Source organism: Serinus canaria, chromosome 8 (genome assembly GCF_022539315.1).
Source record: "Serinus canaria isolate serCan28SL12 chromosome 8, serCan2020, whole genome shotgun sequence".
In the NCBI taxonomy this organism is placed as follows: Eukaryota; Metazoa; Chordata; class Aves; order Passeriformes; family Fringillidae; genus Serinus; species Serinus canaria.
The window spans coordinates 13,805,168-13,818,246 of NC_066322.1; the positions used below are offsets into that span (position 1 = coordinate 13,805,168).

A 13,079-nucleotide genomic window follows, 5' to 3' on the forward strand; every position below is an offset into this window, starting at 1 on the left:
TTCCAGCCGTGTCGAAAGCGGGTAAAGATCACCGCTGGAAACATCTCTGTGTTCCTTTGCTTGGCATCACACGGCACCCGAAAACAGAGCCGGGGTCCCGCTGCGCTACCGAAGACATTGCGGGGCTGCGCGGCTGCTCCCTGAGCAGAGCCCGGGTGGCAGGGCCAGGATGAGGGACAGGCAGACCTGGGCTCAAAAGGCTGCAGGTGCTGCTACAGCAGGGCTTGCAGGAGCTCAAGGCCACTAATTAAGGCTCATTAGAATCACTGGTCTGATCACAAAGCAAAATTGCTGCTGTTTTGCAGAGGAAAGGGGTTACTGCTTCCACCTAGGGCACTACCTGGAGCTGGGCTACAGGTGCAGCCCGTAATTCACCCGCAGAGCACACACACTGGGTCTGAGGAGCTGCAGCAAAGTGTAGCATGATGTTTATTGAAGGTATTGATTCACACATTATATTAGGAACACATGACCACGTTAGGAAAGGTTATCAGAAATACAAATGTATTAAGTCATGTCAGATGTAAACCACCATCTGGTCTGCTTTTGTACATGCTAGATGAATTTTTTTCTTAGATTTGTCCATAGGTATGGTTAGTAGCCCTCTTTCTTTTGGCAGACTATTCTGTACAGATTGACCTGGCCCAGCACTGGCATTTGAAAACAGAAATCATATAGCGTAGTTTAGAAAAAAATTAAAGGAAAAAAAAGACACGTGAAACTCCTCTCCTAAAGCTCTGTTTATGTCTGGCAAGCTAAGCTGGAAGCTGATCTTATCCTTATGGCCAAAAGTAGAATACACTGGAAGCCTCATCCAAGAAGAGAAAATTTACAGCTTTTATTAGGTGTTACAGATAGCCAGAGTATGCTTTAATAGTCACTGTATGGACCAAAAGAGATATACAATTAATGTGAACATACTATATTATTGAACTAATATTACCACAAAAATTAAAAAGACTCTACCAGACCAAAAGACTGCTTTGATCTGGTAATCTCAAGAGGGTTTTTTTATTTGTTTACAAATATTCTTGTTATATGTTCTGCAATTCTAGAGCTGAGGCACTACAGCACAGGCATCAAAAATCTCAACCAAATTCCCAGTTTTTATATATCCTATGACTAAAACTTCTTACAAAATAGTTTCCATACAACTTCAATCTCAAATCTCTTAAGTCTCTTAAATTTGTCTTAAATTGCTGGATATCAAAAAACACTAACATACTTTTTCCTGAGGATAATTAGCCCCCAAATTATTTTTAAAGTATACCTGAAATACATTGATAATTTACAAACACGCTTCAGGGTTAAATGATTCATAAGTACACGGGTCTTTGGTAAATAATAACTACTCTGTTCTTTACTCAAATAAAAAAACTTCATTATTTTTAAATCTAGAGTAACTGATTTCTTTAATAATTATTTCTCTAATGAATAAGGCTCACATGGCACAATGCTTGGTGGGATGAATGGCTGTATGTATCAAAACCCAAATGATGTTTTCAGGCTACAAATCCTGTAAATACTAGGTTCCTGCTCTGGCTCATTTTGGGTTTGTGCTGTTCAGCCAGCCTCAGGAATCTAGATGTGAATGAGAGCTTTCTAGTGAATTAGATTTCCAGCATTTAAAGGTGTCAGCAATCTAGAAAATACTGTCCATTGCAAAGATACATTCTACAGCAGATACTGGATGCATGCTAAAAACGACAACAAACCAATTAGTTTAAGTTTTAAATAATACATTACAGCTGCAGTATTTCCTAAAAATGTCTGCTTTACCACTTAGGCAGTGTAACAGAGAAACTATGCACTATGCATGCGTGTGGAGCTGAGGATGACTGCTTGCTCCCAAAGGAAACCTAAAGGCACAGGATACAGGTAATGTGAATGAAAACCTGGAAACAAACATTGGCTTCCATTTTATTACGAGAATCCAATTTGGAAGTGAATGCTAAACTGATATTTTATTGTTTGTGTACTAGATGCCTTCGCTTTGGCTAAAAGATACTAAATCATGTCCTTTAAGAAAAATAGCAGTATTAAATAGATCTTGCCATTTCAGAGGAGAAATAAAAATATGTCTGCTTTAGGTTTGGCTTACAGAGTTTTGGGGTTTATTTTAAACATATCCAAGAACTAATCAGATTATTTTTGATAACTGTTACAGTTTTACTATTCTGCAAGAGTTTTCTAATTATCTGCTTTATTAAAGGACATTTGAGACAATAAATAATATAGTTTACAATAAATACTTTTCAAGTCAAAGTATTGTACTTACAAAATAATGCAATACTGTAATAGAATCTTCAAGAACAATTCCATTTCATATATTCTGCAGCAAAAATAACATTTCTAGTAGGAAGAAGTTACTTATAAACCTAGCAAGATCTACACATTCACATGTGTGTGTAAACAACTTAACAAGGTTTATTATGTTCCCAGAAAAGCTATGCTTTTACAGTAGGTTTTCAGCTAAATTTTATTATAATATGATGGTAGGAAATATATAACAGTGCTTATGTTAACTCCATCACAAGTTAAAAAAAAAAGAAATTATGCGCTATTATTTACAAACAGCAATTTCCTTTTACTTCACAAGTGACTGTATCTGTGTGTGAACAGAATGTTAGGGCGAGGCGATCCAGATGGACTGCAGCTAAGTTTGGATGAGGATGGTTTCAGGATGAACAGTGAAGGTCTTGGCAATAAACCCCTAGAAAGGATATCAAAAATACAGCAAAGTTTACAGACAAAGCAACATTCAAGAGCAAAAGAACTAGTTGTTAATGTGCCAGACTTTATAATTGGTGTGTGCAGGAAACTCAGGACAGTAAATGCTATTTATGAAACACAGAGGGCAATAGGCACAAACTAACTCAGAAAAGGAATCTAAACTCTGTTGTATGAGGATCAAACATCTTTCCAGTCTTTTATGTTTCAAGCCATTAAATAAATAAACAAAGGAATCCAGTGTAAACAACAGAATCCTGTTTAATTTAAACTGGGCAAAAAACCATCTTATCAAAAGTTGGATCGTAAAAAAAAAAAATTATTAGACACCAAAAAAATATTTCCATCTCTAATGTTCTAAGAATAGACATGTTATCACTACTGTGGTAAAAGAAGAAACAATCCTACAACCTAGTAATTCAATTCACATCAGTGACTACTTAAAATTGAGGCAACCTATATTATAGCTTGTATTTCATCTAAAAATACAAACAGCAGTTTATCGTATGCCTAATATTAATCCTTAAATATTTTCATGCTGTAATTAACTAAAAGTTAATTGTAGAAGTCAATAAAGTGTGCAAAAATAACATCCATACTAAATCAGAATTTCACAATGAATTATGTCAGTGTTAGGATGGACTAACACAACACATTGTATAAATTATTGCTTAAAAATTGTTGTGAAATTCTAGTGAATCATAGTGTCAAGAGGAACAATCTGTATAAGAAAGTGCACACATGTGTTTTGTTTAAGCTTGAGAAAAACCTTATCACCAACATATTTTTTAAAGAATTTGTGAAAAAATAAAGTCTGATTTGGAATGGGTTGGTGGTGAGCTTGACAGTTCACTGTGTCACCAGACCAAGTCCTGCCTTTGCTTGATGATACAGTAAAAAACTCCAGTACTTCCCAGAGAATATGCCATGTAATAGGTAAGGTCATTTAGCAAGCTGTAAGGACCTAGTGGTAGATTTTTTTAAATTTTTTTTTTGTAACACAGGTTAATTTACGACTTTTTACACAGTTTGATTTTAGCTATTTTTTTTAAGAGACTTTGGTATCGTTTTTGAGCAATCCTATTGTTTCATTTACTTAGTGGATTTACAGTTAAGAGATATAATTATAGAACTGAAAAGAAATTTGAGAAGTTATTGAAGAATTCTGTGGCAGTTTTCATTATCTTTTGATCAGCCCTGTACAAATAAATTTTCCCAGCTAAAGAGCTATCTATTTGTAAACTGTGAGAGCTTTAGTTTCTCAAACTTTTGTTTCTTAAACACAAACAAAATAAAAAATTTGTCTGTGCTCAGCAAAACCAAAGTTCTTCAAATTGGATTTTATAAAGTCTTGAAAAAATTGACTTCTCATACATTTATTACATTTTACTCTCATATTTTCTTGCACCACACAATTTCATGGAGAGTCAGGGAAATTATTATTAGTAGTGGAGATTCATTAAAAACAGAAACCTAAGTGAAAAGTGAATTGGTATTGTGGTTCTCCCACTTCTAGAAAAGAAGTTTCTACTTTCTAGAAAAGTAGTTCATTACCCTTACAATTGTGGGCTGTAACAGACAAGAGAATTTATTTCCATGTGTGTCTTTCATTTCACAAATTGAGAATATCATGGTTAACTGGCATATTGCTGTATACAGATGAAATATTTAACTGTAACTTTAATCAGAGTTGTCTTGACACTCCATTACTGATATTTAGGATACAGAGGGCTTAGATTCCTCCAGCCTATGAAGTTTATGAATAACTTCCATTCAGCATCCAAAGAAATACAGAAACTGGAGACAAGAAAGTTCTCTTGGACCATCTCTTTCATTGCATTCCAAAAGCAAGCCTGTTAGTTGAGTACATTAGAGTAATCTGATCTACATTAGAGTAATCTGAATAGCTTGTGGTTGGTCATTATGTAAAATTTTCTGCAGTATTAACTATAAAGGCATTAAAAACTTTGATACTGTCTAGTCTTAGCTAATCCAAATGACTTTACCATACTCCTGCTATAACTCAGTGGCTTTAATATTGAATATGATTGGTTTGTGGCTAACTTCTACTTTTGCTGTGATCAAACAAATTTAGTTTCTGGTTGGCTTTAAACTATGTTAAAGTGTCTTAAGATCCACATGTCAATAATGCATGGGTCCAGTGTATCAAATAACTAATCTGAACTATATCAAGTAAGCAATTAAGTAATAAGTTTAATAGATAATACATCAAAAAATTGTTTTTCACATAATGCATAAATCACAAAGCCCTCCTATGAAACAATATATGCAAGATATTTCATATAAACAAGCATTTGTAATTTTCATATACACAATAATTAAAATGGGATAGAATTTGGATCCTAAGTAACTTAAAACTGACATTTAATTCTCTGTCTATGACTCTTTAATTACAAATTATTGACTGCCATAGTTGGAGTAGTCTCAGTAACCCCTACACTGATAATATTATAACCCCTATTGTATCCAGTTGGGGAACTAAACCAGCCAGTGGAGAATCAGGTAAGTGCCAAATAATTCTTTTACTATATGATGCTGTTTTGCAAGGTTTGAAAATATATGTATGCGCTTTAAGATGGAATAATAAAACCTTTGGTCTATAGATTTTGGAAATCAACATTGCAAAACTGTGCAATACAGTAAATCAGATGGCACTTACCTGACCCTTGGCTGGAGCTGTGCCCCTATAGTAGCCCACTGCGAATGTGAAGCCAGAAGTATCTGACATGTTAGGATACCTCTAGGAATGCAAATCTGGAAACATTGACTTTGAGGGATCTGAGAAGGGGAAGAAAGGAGATTTTCAGTTCACTTTGTGGAAAGCCTTTGCTGCAGCTAATTAGGCAGTAGGCAATCAGGAGTTTAATGAGTGTACAAGATGTACACAAGTTTACAGAAGTTTAATTAGACATACAAGGTGTGTATGTCCAGTTTTCTTTTAGCAGCACTTCATGTCTGAGGTAGTGAGATTAGAATGACTGAAAGTCAGGATCAAGGGAAATGTTGGGGAGTTTGGTGGGGTTTTTTCTTAAATACAGAGGGAACCAGACTTAGAGAAAAGTTTAGTGGTAGCAACATGGAATAAAACCTGTTCCAGTACTATCCTTTATATGTATAACTAAGGAGGAAAATATTCAAATTTATACCTTGTATCATCCCAGTGGTGGCTCATCCCAGTTGGGGATCCTCTTGAATCTGATGAATGTTTGTAAACTACCAGCAGGCAGTGTTTGCAAAGCTGTACTATTCGCTGGCAGCACTGGAGCTGCTCCGGAGTCAGCGCCTCTGAGCCTTTACTGAATATGGTTTCCCAAGAGCTCCTAAGGAAAAAGAAACAAATTCGTGGTCTCTGTCACAAATTGCAATCTAAGAGCTTTATTGCTTTATATCAGATTTAACAACAGAGGAACAAGAGGAAAAACACAACCTTGCAGGAAAGGTACAGGAAAGGTTTATACTATTTAACACAAATACTGGCAGATGCTGAGTCCAAAACACAAAGTAAGAAGTTAATCTTTGTATGGGAAATGTCCACTGCCATTTTTCATTTCATTTGTTCCCTGAAATGTTTACAGAGCCATTACTTAGGTTTAGCACATGAAGAGTTATTAATTAATAAATATTAATATATAATGAATATATTTATATATAATAAATTATATTTATATATAATAAATATATTATTAATAAAGTTTATTAATAAAGGTAATAAATTATTTCTAAATGTTCACACAGCATAATACTTTAATTTTAAGTACAGGATACCAAGAAACAAGTATGAAATTAATTTACAGGAAATTAGTACGTGTTCTACTTCCCTATCCAAAAAAATCATATGAAGAGAGTCTCTCAGTTTAGTCATTCAAATACTGCTTATTATTTCCTCTGCTCACATGGGCTGGCTATCTCCACTTAAGTGCAACTTGCAAAGTACATCTATAGAAAAATTCCTTTTGTTTTCTTAAGATGCCATTTTTCTTTGAGAAGAAAAAAGCCACCAAGGACTACCACATCCATATAAATCAGATGTATTTCAGCACAGAAGACTACAATAAATAGTCCTCTTCATACATCTCAGCAAAATTCCAACCAAATTATAGATCATTCAGTCTGTTTTAAAAGGCAACGTGGTGCTTGTGAAGAATTTTTTTGGACAAAATTATTATCCAGTAGGACAGATGGTTTGCAAGCTTGAGCTTTTTGGTTTGTGTATGAAAGAAGCACTTCAGAGAGTGAGGAAAATTTGCTGCATCTGGCTTCAACATAGCATCCAGGCCAATTTAGCCTTGCCCACGGAGGGCAGCAGTAGATTTCACAATGCCCGTGTAGAAAGTTCATCCTTCAAACAACATCACAGAACCAGCAAGCTCACTCCTGCCTAGTAAGATTTTTTTAAACTAAGCTGCATTTCACTGTGAGGGTGGTGAGACACTGGCACAGGTTTCCCAGGGAGGCTGTGGGTGTCCCAACCCTGACAGTGTTCAAAGCCAGGTTGGAAAAGGCCTTGAGCAACCTGGTCTAGTGGGAGGTGTCCCTGTCCATGGCTGGGGGGCTGGGACTGTATGATCTTAAAGGTCCACTCCAACCCCTTAACATTGTATGAGCCAATGATTCTATGATGAGGATGGAATTAAGACCATTAATGACTAAAAGATGAGCTGTGTGTATAGCTAACTGATTTGTCAGCCTGGCTCCTCTGTCTAGATGGTATGTTCCAGCTGAAAAACATTCAGTCCTACAGAATTTTCATTGCAAACATAAATTTCAAAGATGCAAGCATTTGTCTGTAATTATTATTCATACAATTGTTTAAGTATTGTTTGTATACATCAAAACTTTAGTTTCACAAACTGAATAATCATAGAATCATTTAGGTTGGAAATGACCTCTTAAGATCATTGAGATATAGTACTACTTTTCTTTAATATATTTTTTCTCAATTGTTTTCTGTCTGGGAACTGTCCACATGTATTTTTACACAGAAATTAATCTATTGTCTTCAGTCTTTCCCCATGAAGTCATGTTGGTAGAAAGTAGCAAGATGACAGTCCAAGTATTACATTCCTTCAACAGATTCACATAGCTACACATAATTATATTATAATTCACTCCATTCACTCAGAAATCCTGTAGAAGAAACTTTCCTGATAAATTCCTTAGGTTCTGGACTTTGTGTTAACATTTCGACAGTTAAGTGGCATTTTTTCAGTGACAAATAATATATGGCCTGCTGCAACTGTGGCTGACTATGAACTAGTACTAAATAGTTACCCTCATAACAAAAGCTGAGATTTGGAAACATACACATGAATTTTAATGAGCTTTCATATAAATGTGCCTGTGCAACTTCCTCCATGTGTTAGACAGATTCAGTTTATTCTCCATTATACTGCCATCAACAGGGATCAGAATTCTGTTTCCCAAATTTAATTGGTTATGCTGTAACTTTAGCTTCCATACATTAGTAAGAAATCAGACTCCTCACCAGATACAAAAAAGAGTAATATACTGGATTGTGCAATGTGGTTAATCACGTGTTATTCTTTTTATAATCATCTGAAGTCAACTGGTTCTTCTAGTTTTCTTCTATTAGTTTTAATTTTTTACTATACAGTAAAAAAAATGAACCTTTATGAAATCCTTTACATCACCTTTTTTTCACAGAGATTTTATTTGTTCCTTCTTTTCATTAAAATAGCACATACCGAGCAGAGATCCAACCAGCAAGAGGAAACCTTAAGGCCATCAGCTCCACTCTTCTCCCAAGATATCTATCTTATGAATAGTGAACACACTACACTCCTTAATGTGTTGTCATATAGTAATGTTGTTTCTGAATCAGCACATTCATACCTCTTTCCCAACATGTTTCTCCAGATTCTACACACATCCTATGTGTATTCCAGTCTGGTCTTTAAAATGATACAATGAACTCTTGGGGAAGAGTGACGAAAAGTTGAACTCTGCTACAGATCCACTGCCATGAGTTCTCAGTTGTGTGTTAGGGGGCAAGAAGGATGCTTGTGACTGAATAAGCAACATACTGGCAAGGTGCAAACAGCCTTTTTGTTTTCTTCCATGAATTCTGTATTATGTGTAACAAGTGTTTTACATGCAGAGTGATCGTTATACATACTGGATATTTATGCATTCTACAGTATTTTTAGAATATTTTATATAACAGCTCCTCTTACAAGGAACTGGATCTTTGTCAAAGAATAACTCCACTTATAATACTTTATGACAACAAAAGAATTGAGCTTGTACTCAAGACTTTACACACCTCTGCTAGCATGAAGGAAAGAAAAAATTGTAAAGAATTCTAACAGCTTCCACAACAACAAGCCTTCAGCAATGAGATGATGATAAAAGACCTGTTGATCTTTTGGATACCTCAGATCCCTCTTCTTCTTGTTACCCATTTTCTTGGGAAACAATTAACAAGGGTAATGTGCAAGTTGTCCATGTATGATAAATGACTATATGTGAACAACATATTGACTTGATTCCTTTGTACATACAATATCCAGTGGCATATTAATTGTTGTAGTTCATTTTCAATACATTTCTTAGAACAACTTATGCAAGCTAACAACCACCCCCCCATTCTTTATACATTTTATATACTAACAGAGAAAATGTTCTTTTTTGTATGCAATATATTTATTATTTAAATTTTGTATTCTTATTTTATTACTAAATTGGTGGGTGGGAGGAATTTTTTAATACCCTTGATATGATCCCCCAAGCCTGTATTTCTACCAATGCCTTTGATTTCAGGAAAGCAGATTCTGAAGTACAGGTTATTGAATTTGTTTATATGTCCAGATCTTTTCTTCCCTGTAAAAAAATTCTATTTGCTACCCAAAACAAAAACACCTGCTTACATGGACATTTAATATTCTGCATCTACTTAACTTTCTACCAGTATGGGAAACAGTGAATGTAATCAAGCACAGAAATTTGAACTGTTTATTAGTAAATCACAGGAGTTACATTACATCTGGCATGAGATGTCATCTGCACTTGTGACTGAACTCTCCTTGTGAGTCTGGAGCACAAATAGATACTGTGATTTCTCTTGATGGCAAGTCCATGTTTGACACAGTGGTCTGGCTTAAAAATCATACACCATCCAGCAAAAGAGTTGACTTAAGGCTAAAATATTTTGAATATTATATTTTTTCCTTAGATTATTAAATTTGTAAATACATTACTAAATGTTTGACTACATGTTTTCTGAAAAGGTTGGCCTTGATTGCTAGATTTAATTATACTATATATCTTAAGGTGCTTTTAAAACAAGTTCAATGTATTACATCATTCTTGTGAATGAAAATGAGCAACAAAATATGGAAGCATTGATTGTAATTGTGAAGTTATGAAGAAGAAGAACAGAAAAATGGGCTTACCCTGAATTACAGAAACAGTTCCATAGGCCTTGACCGTGGCTCCAAAGTAAGCGATTAAACAGACGGTTAAAAAGGCGGTAGAGATGTAGATTTTCAATGTCTGGAGCTTTCCAGACGTGCTGTAGAACTGCACGGACACTTGTCCTGACTATATCCAGAACCTGGGAAAAAACATTCCAAGTAACTCAAAGACATTTTGCAAAACCAAAACCCAACTGATGGCTGATGCCCAGCATGCATACAGACAGCTATCCCTGTACATATGACTGCATACCTGTACATTCCTACAGAGGTCTGGGGTTCATTTCTGTGCAGTCATCAGCCAACTTTTATTTTATGTTCTTTCTGTTAGTAACATTTTGCAAAGCCAAATCAAAGTATTTTATTTTTATTACTGAAAAGTTTATTTCTGGTTTTTTCAGTCTGTTCAATACTAGCTCATTTAAATGACAAAAAGGGTAAAAAGAAACAAAATTGACACAATTAAAGACTAGAAGTAACTTAATTAACACAAGCACTATGTCTTGTTTTCATACTCCCTTGTAAAATACCATGTATTTTATAAAAACTAAAATGTCCTGGAAAACTACAAGCTGCCTTTGGTTTAATGTTTGTTTAAGCTTCATGTTACCCTGTATCAAATCATATTAGTGTACCTGGCAAGAGACAGTGGTGAAATCAGTAAGAAAATAATCAGCAAGATATTTAAAATACAAACATTTATCGGCACACCATGGATTTATTACATATGGACTACATTGAAATGCAGGAGCATAAAGGCTGAGCTGCATTCAGCATAGAGGTTAAATTTCTTTTTAACATGAATTGATTTAATTGGTTTACTCTCAACTTACTTCTGAATGCCTCCTGTACCCATGCTGTAATGCCAGAAAATTGCACACTAAGAATATAAGTGTAAGTTTAATTTTTCTATATCGTGTTGAATTGTTAAGCAAATACAGCTGTCAGGTATGAACATTGTGCAATCTAGTACATTGCCCAGGTATTTTCTTCTTGTGTCTTAGAATTTCCCAGTAAGTAAGAATGAAGGGGACTGAGATTCTGTTTTGTATTTCACAAAGTTGTGAAAGGTACCTTTGAGACAGATTTCTTACTTGCATAAATATTCTCCACCTTGCTCACTTCTCCTTCACCCACCTCATTGGAATATAAAACATACTTCTTTCAAATCAACAAAAGACATTTGGCAGTCCTCAGCTGCAATGTCATTGTCAAAGTTAATCCGTTTTTATAAACTACCCTTCTAAGAATAACTATCTGATTGCTTGAAGGGATTGAGGTTAAAAGCAGTTTAAAAAAAAAAGGCAAATCATTTCCAGTGCAAGCAAAGATGAAGGGCTCACTAGTGCTTCAGGAATTATAAGTCTCCTAAAGTTGTAAAAGATGTCCTCACAAGAAGAGCAAAAAGTCCCCGTTTCTGATTGTGCAGTTTTGGCAAGTAACAACCTGGCACATCAATCTCTGTCATCCTGACTTTGTACACGTGCACTTGGTTTAACATGACTGCCAGTCAAATAAAGGGCAGAACCACCCTCTATTGGAGACTTTCAGAAATAATGCTTAAAGGAGAAAATTCTTTGCTTGGTAGGTCCATTTTTTATTCAGCATGATCTATTCTAACACTGTGGGTCAAATACTCCAACAGCCAAGTGCAGTATCACTACCTCTAATGGAGTTTTAATATGCCTGGTCTGAAACTGCTGACTGGTGTAGCCCTTATCAATCAAATCTGCCAAGTGAATACCCTTCTAAGAACATTAGCTAGAACTTAGGCTAATCATTTATTTGTTTGCCTCTTTTTTAGAAGACTAATCTTTTGAGAAATTGATTTTTAAATTATAATCCAGAAAAATCAGGCTTCTCCAAATATGGAGCAGCATAATTGAAGTCCTTTAATTGAATTAATGCATATCTATGTTACTACCAATAACCTTGTGTTTTGCATCTCAAGTCACCCCCAGCTACTGCAACACACCTATAGAAACACTGCTATGCATCTACTTTAGATGACCTTCTGAAAATGAAATATGTCACTTACTTTTCGTTGCTTTGCTGAATCCAGTTTTACCAACCAATAGGATGACACTTTTGTTTTATGATACTTCCAATTATCCATAATCTGTGGTCATTGTAAAGCACAAGATAAAAATTACACATGAAAACAACTGAAAGCTGGTCTTTTATTCATGAGCACTCCTAACCCTTAAAAAAGTGAGCCTCTTAAAGACTGCTGTGAGAAGTTTTCTCTAAAAGAAATAGCAAAATATTTGCAAATTTATGTGGGGCAACATTTGCAAAGATCTGTGTGATGCTTCAGTTTAATACCACCCTCTTTTCTAGCTGATTCTGACAATCTTACACTACAAAGCAGTTAGAAACTCGTCTTGACTGACTCAGCTCAGATTTTTTGAGAGTAGCAAGTTCAAGAATGCCTAACTGCTGACCTGATTAAATAGTGAGGGGTTTTACTGTGAATGGGACATTGGACATACCTGGAAGTCATCCTTTCTATAAATAAGCACATATGAACTGCAACACTCTCCCTTCACAAAATCTAAGCGCTACCAAAATAGCTCAAGCTGCAAACATACATTTTTATTCTCTTTTTGTTATTTTATCTTTCTACTCTACTCCAGACCTTCAACAAGTTCTGTCTTGCCAGCACTCAGTTTCCTCTGTGATGAACTCTTTCCCATCAGGAACTGGTTATGGCCAGATGAATTCTACAGGAGCTCTGCCCCAGGAAGGTGCAGGGCTGCCCAGGCTGGCGCTGGGTGAGGAAGCAGCACCAGATGAGCGCTCGCAGCCGGCTCGCGCAGAACCAACCGCGCACTCGGGCATCAGGGACAGCGTCTCATGGAGCGTTCCAGCTCTGCTGCTGAGAAACCCAACCTG

At 35.6% G+C, this 13,079-nt stretch overlaps 1 protein-coding gene across 2 annotated transcripts in view; it reads right to left on the reverse strand.

Moving 5' to 3' along the window:
- Nucleotides 1-406: 406 nt before the first annotated feature.
- The window catches only part of TTLL7 (tubulin tyrosine ligase like 7), a 64,159-nt gene continuing 51,486 nt past the window's right edge, over nt 407-13,079 (reverse strand). The window contains exons 19-23 of one of the 2 annotated variants that reach the window (XR_007778179.1): nt 12,223-12,303; nt 10,164-10,324; nt 5,898-6,071; nt 5,411-5,529; nt 2,597-2,713 (exon numbers count right to left, since the gene is read on the reverse strand). Coding sequence is in view for 1 of the 2 variants with exons in the window: in XM_018912299.3 (XP_018767844.2) it covers nt 2,593-2,713; nt 5,898-6,071; nt 10,164-10,324; nt 12,223-12,303 (537 nt within the window). In the remaining variant the exon portion in view is untranslated. Of the gene's footprint in view, nt 2,714-5,410; nt 5,530-5,897; nt 6,072-10,163; nt 10,325-12,222; nt 12,304-13,079 lie in introns of both variants that reach the window. The other variant, XM_018912299.3, reaches the window with a different exon arrangement.